The 18,807-nt window shown below is 45.4% G+C and overlaps 1 protein-coding gene across 2 annotated transcripts in view; it reads left to right on the top strand.

Annotated features, from left to right (window-relative positions):
- Window positions 1-18,807, top strand: part of FSTL4 (follistatin like 4) — a 2,214,882-nt gene that overhangs the window by 711,117 nt on the left and 1,484,958 nt on the right. For both annotated transcript variants that reach the window (XM_069199198.1, XM_069199197.1), the window contains exon 4: window positions 9,926-10,174. In XM_069199198.1, coding sequence (XP_069055299.1) covers window positions 9,926-10,174 — 249 coding nt within the window. The remainder of the gene's footprint in view (window positions 1-9,925; window positions 10,175-18,807) is intronic.

Below are 18,807 nucleotides of genomic sequence, written 5' to 3'. Positions count from 1 at the left end.
TCGTTTAGATAAATATTTTCTATTTTTCTAAACCTGTGTTGTGTCATTTTGTAGTGTTTTCATTAAGTTACTGTGTGGGTTGGTACAAATACTTTACACCTAGCACTCTGAAGTTAAGCCTACTGCTCTTGCCAAGCTACCAAGGGGGTAAGCAGGGGTTAGCTGAAGGTGATTTTATTTTATCCTGAATAGAGTGAGGGTCCTTGCTTGGACTGCCAACCAAAGACCCCATTTCTAACATGGGGGTGTTATCAGTCCTTTGTGTGGGGTCAAACCACTACCATTTGAAGTGTAATAAGAGCCCCTCCACCCTTTCTGCCCAGTAAGACCCATCAATATGCAGATGAATGCAGATGCAGCCGAGTGTTGTGTGTTTATGGCTGTCTGTGGGCGAGCACAAGGGGAGCTGTGAAGCAGCACAGACCAGATGTGGATCGGAGAAGCACAGTGAGCAATAAATCAGGATAAATACCTACTTTTTAAAAGTGGAATTTCTAAAATAGTAATATTAAAACCAACTTCACCATTAAGCAGGATTTCTCACTACCATTCCCACCATAACAAACATGACAATGCCATTCTTTCCAGATAAAAAATTACAGTTTAGAAGTATATAAGGGGATTTCCAATGCTGCCCTATGAGAGGAGCAGGATTTACAATAGTGAAAATCAACTTTGGGAGTTTTTCACTATCAGGACACGTAAAACATTCACAAGTACATGCCCTGCCTTGTATTTACATCGCACCATGCCCTTATGAGCTACCTATGACCTACCTTAGGGTTGACTTATATGTAATAAAAAGGGGGGTGTAAAGCTTGGCAAGTAGTTTTAAATACCAAGTCGAAGTGGCAGTGAAACTGCACACACAGGCCTTGCAATGGCAGGTCTGAGACATGGTTAAGGGGCTTCTTATGTGGGTGGCACAAACAGTGCTGCTGGCCCACTAGTAGCATTTAATTTACAGGTCCTGGACACCTACAATGCACTTTACTAAGGACTTATGGGTAAATTAAATACGCCAATTGGGTGGGAGCCAATATTACCATGTTTAGGGGAGACACTACAAGCACTTTAGCACTGGTCAGCAGTGATAAAGTGTGCAGAGTCCTAAAACTAGCAAAAAGGAGATCAGAAGAATGGAGGGAGGAAGGCACAAAGTTGGGGAAAGACCACCCTAAGGCTGTCAGGTCTAACATCCAGCATTTCAGGTCTCCTCGCAGGTCTCAAACAGCACGTGCAGTCCTACTCATGTTCTTTCACATGTCCAGAAAATATTCTGAGTAAGATTCCTTGAATGCCACGTTTATAGCTGGCCTGAGCTAGTGGATGGGTGGACTCCTGACTCATCCCTAACCAATGGTGTGAATGTTCAGAGAGGCAAACTTACCCACCTTTGAAGCAGTACTTGTTTGCATTACTCTAAAAATATCCCACAATTCCACCTTCCTTCCAAAATCCGAAATGGAGGGGTGCTTCTCCCTGGTGCAGTGCCTTTGTGCGCACCCAAATGTGTGGACAGGGAATTATGCACTGGCTTTCTCTGAGGCCACTCAAAACCAGTCAGGGTGTAGCTCTCCACCACTGACTTTGGTGCCAGGCTGGCTGGGAAAAAAATGGCTACCTTCCCTGGGTCTCACCTTATATATACTTGTTATGGCCTTCTACAAGTTAATGAAGTTCCTGCATTCACTCTGCTGTGGGAGCAGTTTTCACATCTCATTAAGGGCAAACATTGGTGGGGCAGCTGCTGAAGACCTAATGCAAGTTAGCCTCCAAGAGCAGCAGGCAGGGAGAATGGACTATCTATAAGCTTTTTTCGTAAATATTTATTGTAAATACATCTTCACAATTGAATTGGGTTATTTTTCTGCACTACATTGTATTGCCTTTTGTATGTATTGAGTATTTATAAAGCGCATTCCGGCCCGAGGGCATCGAAGCGCTAACTGGGTGAGGCAGGGTCTACTAACAAGGAGACTCCAAACCTTATTGTGGGAAGAGCCAAGTCCTGACCAGTCTCCTAAATGTTAGATGATTGTGTTCTTGCCTTAGATCCAATGGGAGTGAGTTCCAAATTTTAGCAGCCGCAATGGTGAACGCTCTATCTCCCCACTTCGCCTTCTTGGGGCGGGAAGTTTGGATTCGATAGGCAGAGGCAGATCGCAACAGCCTATTAGGTCTATACCATTGCAGCTTGGTGGTTAGTGCCTTAGGCCCAATCCCATGGACGGCCTTGTGAGTAATGCAGAGAGCCTTAAAAGAGATTCGCTGGGCTACCGGGAGCCAGTGTAAATTTCTGAGGCACCTCTTAGCAGAGTCGCCTCAGTAAAAGCCTAGCAGCAGTGTTCTGCATCAACTGTAGCTTATTCAGCGATCCTTTATCCAAGTTGAGCAGAAGCGCATTCCCGAAATCCAATCTGGAAATGACTAGAGCCAGAGTAGCAGTAGTTCTGCAAGATTGTGGAATAAAAGGAAATACTTTCTTTAATTTCTTCAGAGTCCACATGCAGGTCTTGATTATCTGATTGACCTGAGGTTTGAACGACAATTGATCGTCAAACAGTAATCCTAAATTCCTCGAGGTAGACCCTGGCACAGGGAGAGTGCCACACTCTTTAGGCCACCAGATGGAAGACCAGTGTTCCCTCTTGATCCCAAAGCACAGAATCTCAGTTTTTTCGCAGTTAAGATTTAGCCAGTTGGCCCTCATCCAGTTGTTCACTGCTGTCATGCAGGCTTTGAAGCGGGTGGCCACTTCCTCCATATCTTTGTTAATCGGGGTGCAAATCTGAGTGTCGTCTGCATAAGAAGTTGGGATGAAGCCGAAGGAGCGGATTAGCTCTGCCAGCGGTGCCACGTACACATTGAATAGTGTAGGGCTGAGGGAAGAGCCCTGAGGGACCCCACACTGCAAGAAGTATTTAAAAATGGCATTCAGGGATTAGCCAATTTTTACATGTTTTTGGTGTCATAGCATATTCATTGGACACTGGGTAGCAGTGCCCTGTTGGGCATGGTAAAAAAACTGAAATACAATTCTGCTAAAATAAATGAGTGTGACCAGGCAAAAGGAGGCAATTTCTCACATGAATATTTTCTGTTTTTCGCTTAATTTTTTGATTAATGACTAATCTTATCAGACCCACATCAAGTCCTGTAGTCACAATCGGTGAGTCCATTTTTTAGGTTTGTGAAGATGCATACTTTCTTTATTTTTAATGTATTCTTGCCTCACCACAAACCTGGTAATAGTTACAAGAGATGGTCCATCTTGCCCTGCGCCCAGTACTAAACTAGGTATGAGATGTGAACATGCACTTCAACTAGTAGTGAGGACTTTTAGCCATGTTCTGTACTCAATCTCCAAGTCCATATCACACACTTTGCACAGTTCACTGCTGTGTTTGTGTGCTTTGGGGAGGGTCTTTCTCCATGCTCAATGAGCAACAGGTCTGGCACCTGTAGGCACTAGCCACAACCTGTGACACTGTCCAGCAGGCACTGTGTACATCTATGTAGATTTGTGATAGACCATCTATAATTTATGTCATTCAGAGTTTAGGTGGTAAATTCACTTTTTTTATTAATAAGGTTTAAATTACATTGCTTTCAAACGGTGCCTGGTCAATTAATCTATGTTTCTCTGTTACAAATGTGTAAACGATCAACTAAGTCAATCAAATGTTATCAATAAAAAAACTTGTGGTTTGCTCCTGGGCATAGCACAAACAGGCCATATTTATATAACATTTGTCATAAAGAGGTTCTGCCAGATATGTTCTTTTTTAGATTGGTCTAAATCTGTTGATCATCGTAGGTAATCTTAATGTAACAAAATCCTCAAAAGTCAATTTAAATGTATATTTGCTCCTACATGTGCAGACTGTTAACATCACGTTTGCCCTTTAACCCAAATTTGAAGAGAAAACTATGGTTGCTATAATGTAAAACCAATGAACCCAAACACTTGATCTGTGCTCAGTTACGATTTGATTAGACAGGAGAGAGGCTGTGATTTATCATTCTCTTTGTCCACGGAGATCAGTAGATGCACTTGGACTATGTGGGGAGAGGAAAATAGGATGCAGCTTTGTGGAGCAACCATACTTTATACCCCTAGTGTCTACAAAAAGGTATTTCCTGAATTTGATGACTTTCCTGAGTCACACACCAATGATGATCCCATATTGTCTGCAGCCTTGAAGACATATAGGTGAATCACCTACTCAGACCGCATGCAAGATTTAACCCATTCAGCTCAAGTTCTTCAATTCAAATTTCATGCAGTAGGTGACAAAAAAAGACATTTAGAGATACCCAGTAGTAGCTTTTGATTTTGAAGTCCTTTAGAAATAATTGCTTTGCATTATCCACTGCTGCAAGAAACGTTGAATGGAATTGAACCATATTCTTAAAGAAGATATAAACTTTACTCAGACAAGGCCATTTATTTGACTTGATTTACTCAGTAATTTAATAGATATTTGCATTACTAAAATAGACTTGAAAATGATGTTTTGTATGTTTTGACTATTAGTTTTAAGAGAAATATGTGGCTGATTGCATGAAGGACTGAAGTGAGCAGGGTCTAGTGCAAGGCCAGAGGCTAAGCATTGTTCCCTCCGTCCACTGCACAAGCTGAAGCGCACATAAAGATTTCTTATTGCTCACTATATGCACTGAGGTTTCTTGCTTTGCCCTGTTGCCAAATTCTATCATTAAAAACCCTGGTTTTTATTCACATTAGACAGTGATATTTGTTATAAATGAAATTGTTGAAACTTTTCTAAAGACGTCCACTGAAACATTGTGATTATAATTCAAGACCTAAAAGCCCTTTAAGATTACCATTCTGTGGACAATGCAATCATAATTCTTCCTATGCATTGCTCATGACCACACACATGACCTCACTGCAGGCATCAACAATAACACCATCAGTAACATAATGAAGCTACTGTGAAGGTTGGGATACCCAGCACTAGGCCAGACCGACAGCCAGACCTATGCCCAGAATCTATTGGGGATAATCAAAGATCGGGTATAATGACACATGAGGAAATGTCTGGTAAAAATTGGGTATGGTCTGCAACCAGATCCTAAAAAAGCATGGTTAGTCAGTGATAGCTTAGTCAATAGGAAATGCTTTGTTTGCTAACCTTTTCAGCCCTGTTTCAAACAGCTGCTCAAACATTGGCAGCAACATCCAGTGTTCACTCAAGCAGAATCCTTTTGATTTTCATGTACATTAGGTGAATGTTGCTCTTTAATTGTCTATGAATTGCTTACGTGATTTATACCAAATTTGTCAGTAAGACTTTAAGATAAAATTTCACTAAGAACACATTTTTATTTTGATTAATTGTGTGAGAAAGTGGTTTACTACTTGGGATGGATGACAGTCCACCACATGTAAAAAAGACACAAAAATGTTTGGTCCAGTCAAAGATTTCAATAATTTAAATCTGAGGTCACTCCCAGGTAGTTATGTCACAAGGCAAACAGGGCTACCTTAAGGAAATGTATGAAGAATTTGGAAGTGCTAATTAAAAAAATAAAAACCAAAACAGTATAAAAGTGCCACACCAATTTATAAAAATAGAAAAAAAGTAATAAATGAAATGACACCAAAGTCACAAAAATCCTAAAGGGGGAACTGGATCTATCCAGGTTTAAAGACGTAAGAGAAAATAGCTCCAAAATGTGTTAGCCAATTTTTGTGGTAGACCGGATCTAGGCGCTCTCTGACATCAACCATGATGGAGCACTGGTTGGGTGCACCAACTAGACTAGCCTGCCTAGGACTTGGAAGTAGAGAAATAGAAAACATTTCTAAGTCTGTTGGACCTGGCATCTTAGGGAGGTCTTAGGGGTGCCTTCTACCTCCAGTTTTTTGCTGTATCTTATTGTTGGCCTTAGGATTCTTTACCACTGCTAAACAGTGTTAAAGTGCATGTACTTTTCCCCTAAACTTGGTAACATTGACGTATCCACAATTGGCATATTTAGTTTACTGGTATCTTCCTTTTCGAGTGATATACCGTACATGCATGGCCTTTAAATTAAATGCTAATAGTGGACCTGCAGCACTGGTAGTGTCACCCACTTCTGCAGCCCTTAAACATGACTCAGACTTACCATTGCGGAGCCTTTGTGCTCAGTTCAACTGCCACCTCAACTTGGCATTCAAAACCTCTTGCCAAGCCTTAATCACCCCTTTCCGTACATAGGTCACCCCTAAAGTAGGCCCTAGGTAGCCTATGGGGCAGGGAACCAGTACGTAAAAGGCAGGACATATAGGCCCTCATTCTGACCTTGGCGGGCGGCGGAGGCCGCCCGCCAAAGTCCCGCCGTCAGGTTACCGTTCCGCGGTCGAAAGACCGCGGCGGTAATTCTGACTTTCCCGCTGGGCTGGCGGGCGGTCGCCTTCAGACCGCCCGCCAGCCCAGCGGGAAAGAGGCTTCCACGATGAAGCCGGCTCGGAATCGAGCCGGCGGAGTGGAAGCTGTGCGACGGGTGCAGTTGCACCCATCGCATATTTCACTGTCTGCGCAGCAGACAGTGAAATACATGTAGGGGCCCTCTTACGGGGGCCCCTGCAATGCCCATGCCAGTGGCATGGGCACTGCAGGGGCCCCCAGGGGCCCCGCGACCCCCCCTACCGCCATCCGGATCCCGGCGGTCGGACCGCCGGGATCTGGATGGCGGTAGGGGGGGTCAGAATCCCCGCGGCGGTGCAGCAAGCTGCGCCGCCGTGGAGGATTCAATGGGGCGGCGGTACACTGGCGGGAGCCCGCCAGTGGTGCCGGTCCGACCGCGGCTTTACCGCCGCGGTCGGAATCCCCATTGGAGCACCGCCGGCCTGTCGGCGGTGCTCCCGCGGTCCTCCGCCCTGGCGGTCTTTGACCGCCAGGGTCAGAATGACCACCATACTCTTAAGTTTTACATGTCCTGGTAATGAAAAACTCCCAAAGTCGTTTTTCATTACTGTGAGGCCTGCTCCTCTCATGGGCCAATATTGGTAATTTCTTAATATACTTTTAAGCTGTAATTCCTGATCAGAATGGAGTAGTTGCATGATGTGTCATATCATTGGAATGGTAATAACAAATTCTCTTTGTTGGTAAAGTCGGATTTATTGTTGCTAATTTAGAAATGCCACTTTTATAAAGTGGGCGTTTCTCTGCTCCACCTACTCTGTGTGCCTAATAGCCTGTCTCTAATACACATCTGGGTGACAGCCTCATTTGTGCATTCCCTCCAGGCACCCACTAAACAGGGCACTCAACGGCATCTGCATACTGATTGATCTTCCTGGATTAGAAGAGTGGAGAGGAGTTCACACTTACACTTACACAAAAGGGAAGTAGCAGTCCCCATATAAAGGGCTGATTGCCCCCTACTGATAGTCTGGAGCCAAGGTTGGGTTACAAGAGGAACCTGTGCACTTCAGGAGGATTATTTGAAGTCATCCTCCACATCAAAGGCACTTTTTAGTATAAGTACCGGGGATCTGACCCCTTGAAATCAGTACACTTCTGGACTTGAAGGAAACTCTACTGGAGTAAAGGCTACTGTGTTGAAAGGATTGCCATCTTGCTGTACCTAACTGTTCCCAGAGCTGCTGCCCTGCTTTGCAAAGCTGCCCTAATGCCTGCTGCCCTCTGCCCTGCCAAAAGGAACTAAGGACTACCTCTGGGTGACTCCAAGGCCTTGCTTGTTTGCCCCTTGTTCCAGAGGTCTCAGGGACATCAGAGACCTAATGAACGGCTTAATCCAGATCTACCACACCGTTCATCAAGCACCCACTCCCTGTTTCGGGGGAACCTTCCTGACTAGTTGGCTGGAGCCAGAGTGTGGTGCAGAACTGCCAATCCCACTCCACTTTGGGAGAAGTGGACCATTATATTTTGAGATCTCCCTGGCAAGTGTGGCGCTTCGCTGCAACCTGCACCCAATGAGACCATCCAGTCACTGTGAACTGCTCCGCTGTGCTGGGCGCACCTGTGCTGATCTCCATGGGTGCTGCTGATAGAGGTGCCACACCCGGTAGCCCCAGCAACTGGGACGCACCTTATGTGCCCGCACCTCATCTGCCCTATGAGTCGTGCCCAGGCCCGACTCTGCTCTCAGCTGCGCTGCTGGCATCAAACCAGGTACTGCATTTGTCCTGACCCACGGCGATGTGATTAATTGCTAACTTGGACCCAAGTAGTCTCAACATTGTGGCAAGGTGCTCCTCACAGTTGGGAAGCATACACTTTACTAATAACTACGATACCACCTCATTGGGGTTATAATTGACTTACATGCATCGTCTTCTAAGACAGCAATAATTTGCATATTATCCAAATTACCATGAAGTCTCTAAGAAAAGTCCTGTTTAAAACACTGAATTTGATATCTTGAAAAGTGAATAACTCTTATTCTACTGATTGGATTTTGTCATTTTGGTCCCATTCAACTCAGATAAATATTCTCTATTTCTCTCAACCTGTGGGGAGTCCTGTTTGTGGTGTTGTGATTGAGTTGCTGTGTATGTGTGTGTTGCACAAATACTTCTCATATTGCCTCTCACATTAAGCGTGCCTCCTCTGTGCCATCCTACCAGAGGGTGAGCACAGGTTAATTTAGAATGTGTATCTGACTTGCCCTGACTAGGGTTGTTGTCCCTACTTTGACAGGGTGCATACTTCTGCCAACTACAGACCCAATTTCTAACACAGTCCCAATCTGAAACACTGTTGTTTTTCTCAAGGAAAACTCTTTCCCATGTAGCATAAACCTGAATTTACGCCATATGGTATGCACTGCCAGTCGGATACTTTTCTCCGGTACTCTTGGAACTCTGAAGATAAAAATATACATCAAATGTGTCATTTGTGGTAAACATTTACTACAACAGCACAGGATGAACAGATATTGAGCAGCAGTTATTCATCTTGTTGTTGTTTTTTCCACTATCTTTAAGGGCCTCATTTACAAGAATATGGCACATCGCCATCATTGCATCAGATTTTGTGCGCTTTATACACACACACCCTAATGACACCATGGATGCGCTGTATTTATCATACAGAGCTCCATAGCGCACATTTTCACAGATGCATCAGAAATTCTTACGCATCTGTTGGTGCTAAACTCACGCATTGCAGGAGTAGCATTGTTAAACTAGTGTAACTCCAGCAATGCAAGGAGTCTTCCATAGGAAAAAGCCCTGTGTCAATTTTACACCTGCTCTGAGCAGGCGTAACATTTTGATGCAGTGAAGTCGCAGAATGACGCAGTGAAATTAAAGTTTTACTGCATCAGTTCTGCTTGACCTTTCCTGTGGGAACGCCTACCGTCCATACATTTTACCTGGCGCAGGTATAACGTGACTCAGGGCTTTACAGACTGACACATTGCACCCAAAGCGTCAGTTTGTAAATATGGAGCAGTGTAGAACACTGCTAGCAACAATACTGTGTCAAAAAATGACTCAGCGGTGGCTCAAATGGCTTGTAAATGAGGCCCGAAGTGTGCAGTATTTGAAAATTGACTTGAGAATGCACAAAAGTTTTGAGCTAAGCGGTGGAGTTGCATTTTGTGAAATTTTGTGTTGTGCTGAAATTTTGGTTATGTATGGTAAAGCAAATTACATGAATTTCACACACCCCTATTATTAACACCCATTGGGTGATACTTTAAAAAAATAATAATATATATATGATATTGATTGCTAGCGATATTTCTACAACGGTTTTGGTACCACACCCACATAACAGATTTCCGAAGTACACATTCATTATACCACAGTTTACGTTGATCCTATGCATAACATCAAAAAAGCACTGTGAAGTTTTTGTTATAATTTCATTTGCTTCATTTAATGCATATCAGTGAAATAAAGCACATCACTGAGACCTCTTTTTTCTTGTAGTGCATCATGGACTTGATGGCTTTCACGCCTCTTGTGAAGATGTGTACTGTGGTCGTGGAAAGCAGTGTATAGTTGCTGAGCGGACCGGAGAGCCGGAGTGCACATGCGTGCAGGATTGTAAGCCCAGCTACCTCCCTGTGTGTGGATCTGATGGCAAGTTTTACGAGAATCACTGTGAGCTGCACCGGAGCTCTTGCTTACAGAAGAAGAAAATATACATTGTGCACAGCAAGGACTGCTTCTTCAAAGGTAGGCCCAGGGGCACACATTTGTATCATCCTTAGTACAACAAAAAAACTGCACAGCAGGGAGTTTGTGAGGTTCTTGTAAACTCTTTAATAGAAGGTGTGGGCATTAGGTATCAACTAAAACATACATTTTATGAGAATGAATGTGTCTTTTATTTTAAAGTATTTAAATCAAGTTGTGCTAAAATATGTTCCTCTTCCTTTCAGTAACACTTGTAATGCCCTTTTCGATTTAACAATCTGGCTGTATAATTAAATCTGATAAATATCTGCAGTCGTTATTTTTATTGTGCATTACGAAGCAGAATGAAATACAAACAACAATTATGTTTATAAAGCACTGAAAACAAAATAAACTACAAACATCAGCACACATTATTACCAATTGAAAATGGATTTAGAGGAAACAGAATTGTTTACCACCAAAAGTATTTTTTTTGTAATGCAAATTGTGGGACTGGCTTTATATGTCATTCTTTTAAAGATGGTTGATAAAAGAGTTCGAGTAGTGGTTTGATGCTGGCATTTTCAGGCTAGGACAATCATCTGTTTGTAAGAATATTCTTAGTTGAGGGCAGCACATAAAATGGCGGTACTTATTGCTATGAAAAAGCTTCTAACCAGCTACCAAGAAAATGACAGATTATTCACGAGAATTAGTCAAACATATACATGGTTCCTCTTAATCTGTGCAGGGTCAATGAAGAGCCTAAGGAACAGGGTCACTTGTACATCCATTTTTGTAAAAGTAATGGAAATGCGACTGAGAAAAAAAGTTCAAATATGTTGAAATTCACTGGTTATGCGTTCACCTTTGCGGTTTGCCAACTGAGAGCCCAGACCAAATTGATTAGGTGTTTCCACTTAACAGTTGGGCAACTAGCTGAATCGCACTGGAAAATTGGTGAGAAGGTATTATGTTAAGAGTACTCCATGTCAAACAAACACTTGTGAACCCTTCAAATTTAGGAGTGATTTTCGTGATTTCTGTTAGCACAAGTGATACCTATATTTCAGATTTCTCCCATGTAGAACATTTTCCAATTCAATGCAGTCAATATGGACAATAATTTCCCCCTAATTAGGTTTTCTGTCTCTCCTTCATCTACCTTCCCAAGTGTTGCTGTGCGCTGTCACAGGCTGCCGATTCTGCTACTGAGTGATGCCAATTAATGGGAAACAAGAAGGCATGTGGATTGGGATTTTCCCGTGGTTGAGTGATCAGTTTACTATTCTCAAATGTGTCTAGTTGTGTCTTTGCATAACATTTTGGAAGAGAAAATTGCAATTCAGACTTTGAAATGTGGTTCACCGCAGTCCAATGCAAAAACTGAGGAGTGACTTCCAGAAACAGGACGTTTTGCATGGGATTGGCAGTGTTGGTGTACTGCTGCATCTCTCGGATTAACATCATGTTTTAAAGGTGTAAAAATGTAGGTGTGGCTTAGCCTAATTAAATGGTGGTTGTTTGGGATGATCTGAAAATTGCTGTCTGGTCTTAAAAGACCCTGAAAGATTTTGTGAAGGTAGAAACTACTAAACAAGACATTCCTAGGAGTACATGAGATTGGTGAAGTCTCATCTGGATTCAGTTCTCTTGCCTGCCACATCAGGGCAAACCTGATGCACCCAATGAGCAGGCTGTCCGCATTGTATATTTTTTGCAGACCAAGTCCCTGGTTTAAAGTATTGCATTTTAATTCTGTCCATCAGGATGGCAGAGGATCTTATGGCCGCCGCTCTGTTGGACAGAAAAGTGAAATATTTAGAGTTCACCTCCAGCCCGGAGGTTATTAATCTACATTGATAGGAGTCACCTTCATGGCACCTCCTTTGAAGGCACTGAAAGTTTGATGCACAGCTGCTATCTTCTAGGTGACTGTTTACCAAACTTTCTTGTTTTTCACAAACTCCCAAAGCAAACATTTTTTTAATTAAAAAAAAACTAAAATAAACTAGTGAGCCCCACACGCTGGAAGATTTTTACCAGGGCTTGTGGGTCATTATTATTTTTTTGTTTTGTAACTTGCAGTGATGGACAGAAAAAAGGGACATCAGACCATCTCTTCTAGAAAGAGTGAGTGGTCTGATGCCCTTACTGTGACAGCCCCAACTCTGTCCCCCGTTGGAGTACATTTTATGACATTTGAATCAGCAGGGACACAGCAGACCGAAAAATAAAGGTCTGGCCAATTGTTAATTGAGTGAGTAGCACGCTAAACTCTAACTCGGTCCCCAAGTTCTCTAGGGGAGGCTTATGAAGATTACCTTTCACAAACAGAATACAAAATGCACAAGGACAATATACTTTTGGTGGAAAACCACCACTAAATTTATGTTATGTTATTATTATGTGTATTTGTAAAGCGCCACTATTCACCTACAAAAGTACTCTGGCATTGAGTCTGTGTGTGACTAGCCTTGGCTCTGTTAGGTTACTTAGTTGAAAAGCCAGGACTTCAGCTTCTTGCAGAATTCAAGAAGAGAGGAGGATGCTCTAATGTGGAGTGGGAGACAATTATAGGCTTAAGAAGCAAGGTAAGAGAACACCCATCCTTCTGATCTATCTGGTTCAGTGCATGTGCCAGATGTGGACAAGTAGGAGTCCTGCAGAGCAGATGTATCTAAGTTGTTGGTTGAAGGAGATGCAACTGTTCAGGTAGGTAGGGCCTGAGCTGTGTAGTGTATGTGGGGCCTGAGTTGTGTAGTGCCTTGAAAATGTGTGTGAGAAGTTTGAATTGAACATGTTTGTGTATCAGGTGCCAGTAGCACTCCCTGAGGTGTGGTGTGATGTGAGTTCTGTGTGGGAGGTTGAGGATGAGATTGGCTGCTGAGTTTTGGATTGTTTACAACCTTCTAGGGAGTTTCTTGGTGGTCCACGCACAGACGATGTTTCTAAAGTCTAACTTGCTGTTGGCTACAGAATGAGTGACAGTTTGTTTAGTGTTGCTATAGGTGTGTATGTGAGTTGAGTGGAGCACAGGAATTACCTGAGGAAGCACCTTGATAGCCTAATCCCAGCACAGGTGTGGCAAACATTTTTAAAGACTCAAGAGAGAAGCAGGTGTGAAATGTTGAGGAAACAAGGCCAAAGCTGGATGTGGGAGCTACATGAGAAGAGGAGTGAGAGATACATACTGGCTCGTGGGATAATGAAATATGCTCTAAGCATATGATTCTTGTTGGACTTTTGCTTATGCAGGGTCATCCCCAGTCTTTTTTCGCCTCCTGCCTCCTATTTTTTTTCTGACATGTTGCTGTTGGCTTTTCAACTCTGAGCACTTTACCACTGCTAACCAGTGCTAAAGTGCATATGCTCTCCTGTTTAAATTGTATGTAAGTGGTTTATCCATGATTGGCATATTTGATTTACTAGTAAGTCCCTAGTAAGGTGCACTAGAGGTGCCAGGGCCTGTAAATCAAATGCTACTAGTGGGCCTGCAGCACTGGTTGTGCCACCCACATAAGTAGCTCTGTAATCATGTCTCAGACCTGCCACTGCAGTGTCTGTATGTGTATTTTTACACTGTAAATTCGACTTGGCAAGTGTACCCACTTGCCAGGCCTAAACCTTCCCTTTCCTTACATGTAAGGCACCCCTAAGGTAGGCCCTAGGTAGCCCCAAGGGCAGGGTGCAGTGTATGGATGAGGTAGGACATATAGTAATGTGGTTTATATGTCCTGACAGTGAAAATACTGCCAATTTCGTTTTCACTGTTGCAAGGTCTGTCTCTCTCTCATAGGATAATATGGGGGCTACCTTTAAATATGATTAAAGTGTAGATTCCCCTAGAGAGTAGATGGACATGTGGAGTTTGGGATCCCTGAACTCACAATTTAAAAATACATCTTTTAGTAAAGTTGATTTTAAGATGGTGCGTGTGGAAATGCCACTTTTAGAAAGTGAGCATTTTCTTGCTTAAACCATTCTGTGACTCTGCCTTGTTTGTGGATTCCCTGTCTGGGTCAGTTTGACAGTTGGGTTGTTTTTCACCCCACACCAGACAGTGACACAAAGGGAGCTGGGGTGTGATCTGCATTTCCTGATTAGCTATCTCTGCTAGGAGGGAGGGGTGGAGTGGTCACTCTCATCTGAAAGGACTGTGCCTGCCTCTGACAATGCTGTCTCCAGCCCCCTGGTGTGTGTCTGAGGCCTTGCCTGGGCAAGGCAGGATTTCACAAGAAGGTGTGAGTCCCCTTTGAAGAAAGGTGACTTCAAAGACTAAAATGGGTATAAGAAGGGCACCCAAACTTACAAACTTTAGAAACACTTCTGGAACCAAGAGGAACCTCTGCCTGGAGAAGAGCTGATAGCTGAGGAAAACGTGCTGCCCTGCCTGTGACTGTGCTTTGTGGAGCTTTCCTGCAGTGCTGCTTCTGCCAGAGTAAGAGGGCAAAGACTGGACTTTGTGTGCCTTCCATCTTGAAGAAGAAATCTCCAAGGGCTTGATGTAGAGCTTGCCTCCTGTTGTTGAAGTCTCAGGGATAGCAAAGACTTCTTCCTGCCAGCACCTGGAGTCTCTGGAGAGACCCCTACTCTGCTCTGTGGTGCCCTTCCAGTTCCTGGGACCCTGAAAGGAGAGGCTGGCAGCCTAAGGACAAAAATACACGCACCGAGCGCCGTGCGGAGAAAAGATCGACGCGAATCCGATCGCGGCTGAGAAAACGACGCGACGCCGGTTCCGCAGCTGAGAAACGACGCCGCAGGAAACGCGACCGAAAAACCGACGCCCGGAGCAGGAGAAACGACGCGCAGCATCGCTGACGGAGGCTGAGAGATCGCACCCTGCGCCGCGGGACTTTCGGATGGTCGTGTGGCTGGCTTTTTCAACACGCACCGCCGTGCCGAGTTGTTTTCGACGCACACAGCCGTGCAGGGTTACTTTCGACGCACACCGCCCGTGCGGGGTTATTTTTGACGCAAACCAGGTACATTTTCACGCTAGCAGCGCTAGTGTGGTGTTACAACTACCTAAAGACTCTTTTTATTTTAAACCTTTAAAAAATCATAACTTGACTTGTGTATGTTGGATTTTTGTCGTTTTGGTCTTGTTTTGTCTAGATAAATATTTCCTATTTTTCTAAACTGGTGTTGTGTCATTTTGTAGTGTTTTCATTAAGTTACTGTGTGTGTTGGTACAAATACTTTACGCCCAGCACTCTGAGGTTAAGCCTACTGCTCTGCCAAGCTACCAAGGGGGTAAGCAGGGGTTAGCTGAGGGTGATTCTCTTTTATCCTAACTAGAGTGAGGGTCCTTGCTTGAACAGGGGGTAACCTGACTGTCAACCAAAGACCCCATTTCTAACATTGGTGACCAGCGGTCGGGATTGGACTTGTATTTGTACTTGACATACAGTAATTAAGTGTACACTACTGTTTTGATCTCAGACCACTACGTGACCACATACTACTTGTTTGGTGATCTTTTGATTTTTCTCTTAAGGACCCTTTTTATTCTACTTCCATGATTTTGCTGATCCCTTGACTGATTCTTTTTACTTCATTGGGAAATTATTTTTTTCTGCCTTTTGGAACTTTGCACTTGTGACCATCATGTCTCAATCTGGAGATGCAACAGCTGGAGCTGTGTTTGAAATGGAGAAACTGAAGGAGTACTCAGTTGCTCAATTGAAACAGTTACTTAAAGATCTTGACTGTCCCACTGAGAGCTCCACCAGGGAGGGGGAGCTGCAACAGGCACAGAGGGCCTGGGTGACAATCAAGAAGGCTGGAAGGCACACAGAGGAGGAGAATATGGGGGGGGAAGTGCAGAGGATACACAGTGGTGTAGTGGAGGAACCTGTTACGCCTGGGGGGAGGGTCCCCAGGAGGGATGGCAGGGTGTCACCCAAGGGTCTGACTCCTGAAGAGTTACAGGACAGACAGGCAGAGAGGGAGTACCAATGGGAGCTGAAAAAGCTCAATTGGGAGTTGGAAGAAAGGAGGAGGAACTTAGAGATTAAAAAAATGATTTATGCTTACGAGCTTAAATTGAAAGAGCTGGAAGTCATGAGGGCTGAGTCCAGCTGGAATGGTGGCAGCAACAATTGTATATCCAGTGATGCTGCAGAAGTGCACATGCCCAGAGAGGTGGTGCCCTACTTGAAGGAGGGAGTTAACACACGCCAGGAGGTTCAGGGGTATGAGGTAGCTCCAGTGATGCACAGGGTCCCTGAGGTGGATTGGGGAACTGGCATGGGGAGTCATATTCCTACTGGTGGGAGGGACACTCTACTGACTCTAGGTGAGAGTGACAGGGAGAGGGGTTCCCCCCAGGTAGAAGTCCTGGTTATGGAGTGTGAAAACATCCCAGAAGAGTGTGGGTTGAGTGTCAGGGACAGTCAGGTACTGTCTCACCAGTCTCAGGAGGGTGATGTGGGGTGCTTTTTCAAAGCAGAGTCACTGGATGGTTGGGTGAAGGGTACTTTGGTTAATTCATGCGAGGGGCTGAGTGATGTAATTGCTGGAGAGCATATGTCTAGTCCTTATTTTCCAGAGCTATGCCAACACCAGGTGGAGTGTGAGTTCTCTGACCCCAGGGAGCTTACAATGGAGGCAGACTTCTGGGTGAGTACCAGAGAGTCTGAAGAGGCATTTGGGGGTGCTCCTGAGAGGAGTGGTCTAGGTAGTTCCCAACCAGGTGAGGTAGGGAAGGATTGTAGTGTCCCAGGTAGGTCCCAGTGTAGTGGGATGGGTGAGGGACCCCATGTCCAGTCTCAGAGGAGAGGGAATGGGGATGGGTTGAGGCCCAAGGTGCCCGAGATCCGGTCCCAGGTCCTGGAGGGTTCCCTGCGGGAACACCAGGAGGGGAGCCTAGCCTGTACCATAGGGCCATCTGTTGAGGGAGACCCCACAGTGTCAGGAGAACTTGGGGGGGCGGCTGTAGCCAGCGTCCCACCAGTTCTGGTGTCTGGCAGTACCACTCCTAGTGAGGGGGTGCAGAAGTCCAGACAGAGGGTTGAGAGGGGGTTGCGGACCCCAGTGGAGAACCTGGAGGGTCAGGGGTCAGCTCTGAGAGCAGAGCCCCCCATGAATGACCTTGGTGAGACCATTTCTGGGTTGGGGGGAATCCAGACTCTGTCAGATGGGCAGAGGTCAGGGGACCTACGCCCGCCAGACTCTTGTGTGGCCCTTCGGGACAGTGTGTCCCTTGAGGGGGGTAAGTGTGCCCCCCTGGAAGTCCTGGTGTGCCAGGCAATGGTTCAACCGCAGGGTGGTGACTCTGGGTTGGATGACCAGGTTCAGAGGGTAAACTCTGACCTGGTAGGGGGTAGGTATGCCCCCCAGGAAGTCCTGGTTTGCCAGGCAGTGATCCAGTCTGTGGGTACAGACCCTGGATTGGGAGGCCAGGTTAAGGGTGTCCCCCCTGACCTGGAGGAAGGGGCTACTGCTAACAGTGCCCCTACCATGTTGTCTTCTGGGGGGGCCACTCCTAGTTGGGTGGTTCAGGACCCCAGAAGAGAGGGCAGGGGGAGGGAAGCCTCACCCCTGGCCCTGGTCCAACCTGAAGGTACAGACCCCAGGTTGGAGGATCAGTTGCAGGTTAACATCCCTGCACTGGTGGAAGAATTGTGCAGGACTGCTTCTACAAGCACCCTGACAGTTTTTGACTCTGGGGGTGCCGCTTCTGCAGGGAGGTTACAGAGCCCCAGAGGGGAGGACCAGGGTCAGGTTGTCATCCCTGACCTGGTGGAAGAGAGAGTGGTCAAAGGGTGCCAGGCACCTGGGGCTACCACCCCCCACTCTCCACAGTCACAGTGGTTAGAGAGGCCTGAGGTCGGGCTCTCATCCCTGACAGTTGTCTGGGGCCACTGTGGCTTGCTGTCCTGGTGGACAGAGTTGCCCCTGGGGGGGGGGAGGACGAGAGTCACACCCCGGGGGTGGAGTGGGCAACACCACTGTGTTGGCCCTGGTGGTACTATCTGCCCATTGCAATACATCTGTGAGCAAAGTAAAGTTAGGTGTTGCACAGATGGTGTCTGTAGATGTGGAGAAGGGTTCCCCATGGGTTAGCTTAGTGGGCCCTGAGAGTATGGACAGAGGGATCCAACTGGAGTCAGGAAGGCGTAGAACTGGAACATGCCCCTGCTGTTGTGGGCCTGGGTCCCTGTTCTATCGCCCCAATCAGGGAAGTACATCAAGGTATTGATTGTTCTCCCCTGGCTTTAGGCTGGTAGGGGGTCGTGTTGGACTTTTGCTTATGCAGGGTCATCCCCAGTCTTTTTTCGCCTCCTGCCTCCTATTTTTTTTCTGACATGTTGCTGTTGGCTTTTCAACTCTGAGCACTTTACCACTGCTAACCAGTGCTAAAGTGCATATGCTCTCCTGTTTAAATTGTATGTAAGTGGTTTATCCATGATTGGCATATTTGATTTACTAGTAAGTCCCTAGTAAGGTGCACTAGAGGTGCCAGGGCCTGTAAATCAAATGCTACTAGTGGGCCTGCAGCACTGGTTGTGCCACCCACATAAGTAGCTCTGTAATCATGTCTCAGACCTGCCACTGCAGTGTCTGTATGTGTATTTTTACACTGTAAATTCGACTTGGCAAGTGTACCCACTTGCCAGGCCTAAACCTTCCCTTTCCTTACATGTAAGGCACCCCTAAGGTAGGCCCTAGGTAGCCCCAAGGGC

The sequence above is a fragment of the Pleurodeles waltl genome, chromosome 7, assembly GCF_031143425.1.
Source record: "Pleurodeles waltl isolate 20211129_DDA chromosome 7, aPleWal1.hap1.20221129, whole genome shotgun sequence".
Taxonomy (NCBI): Eukaryota; Metazoa; Chordata; class Amphibia; order Caudata; family Salamandridae; genus Pleurodeles; species Pleurodeles waltl.
Note: the sequence above shows the minus strand (reverse complement) of the source record. Positions and strands in the feature narration are given on the sequence as shown.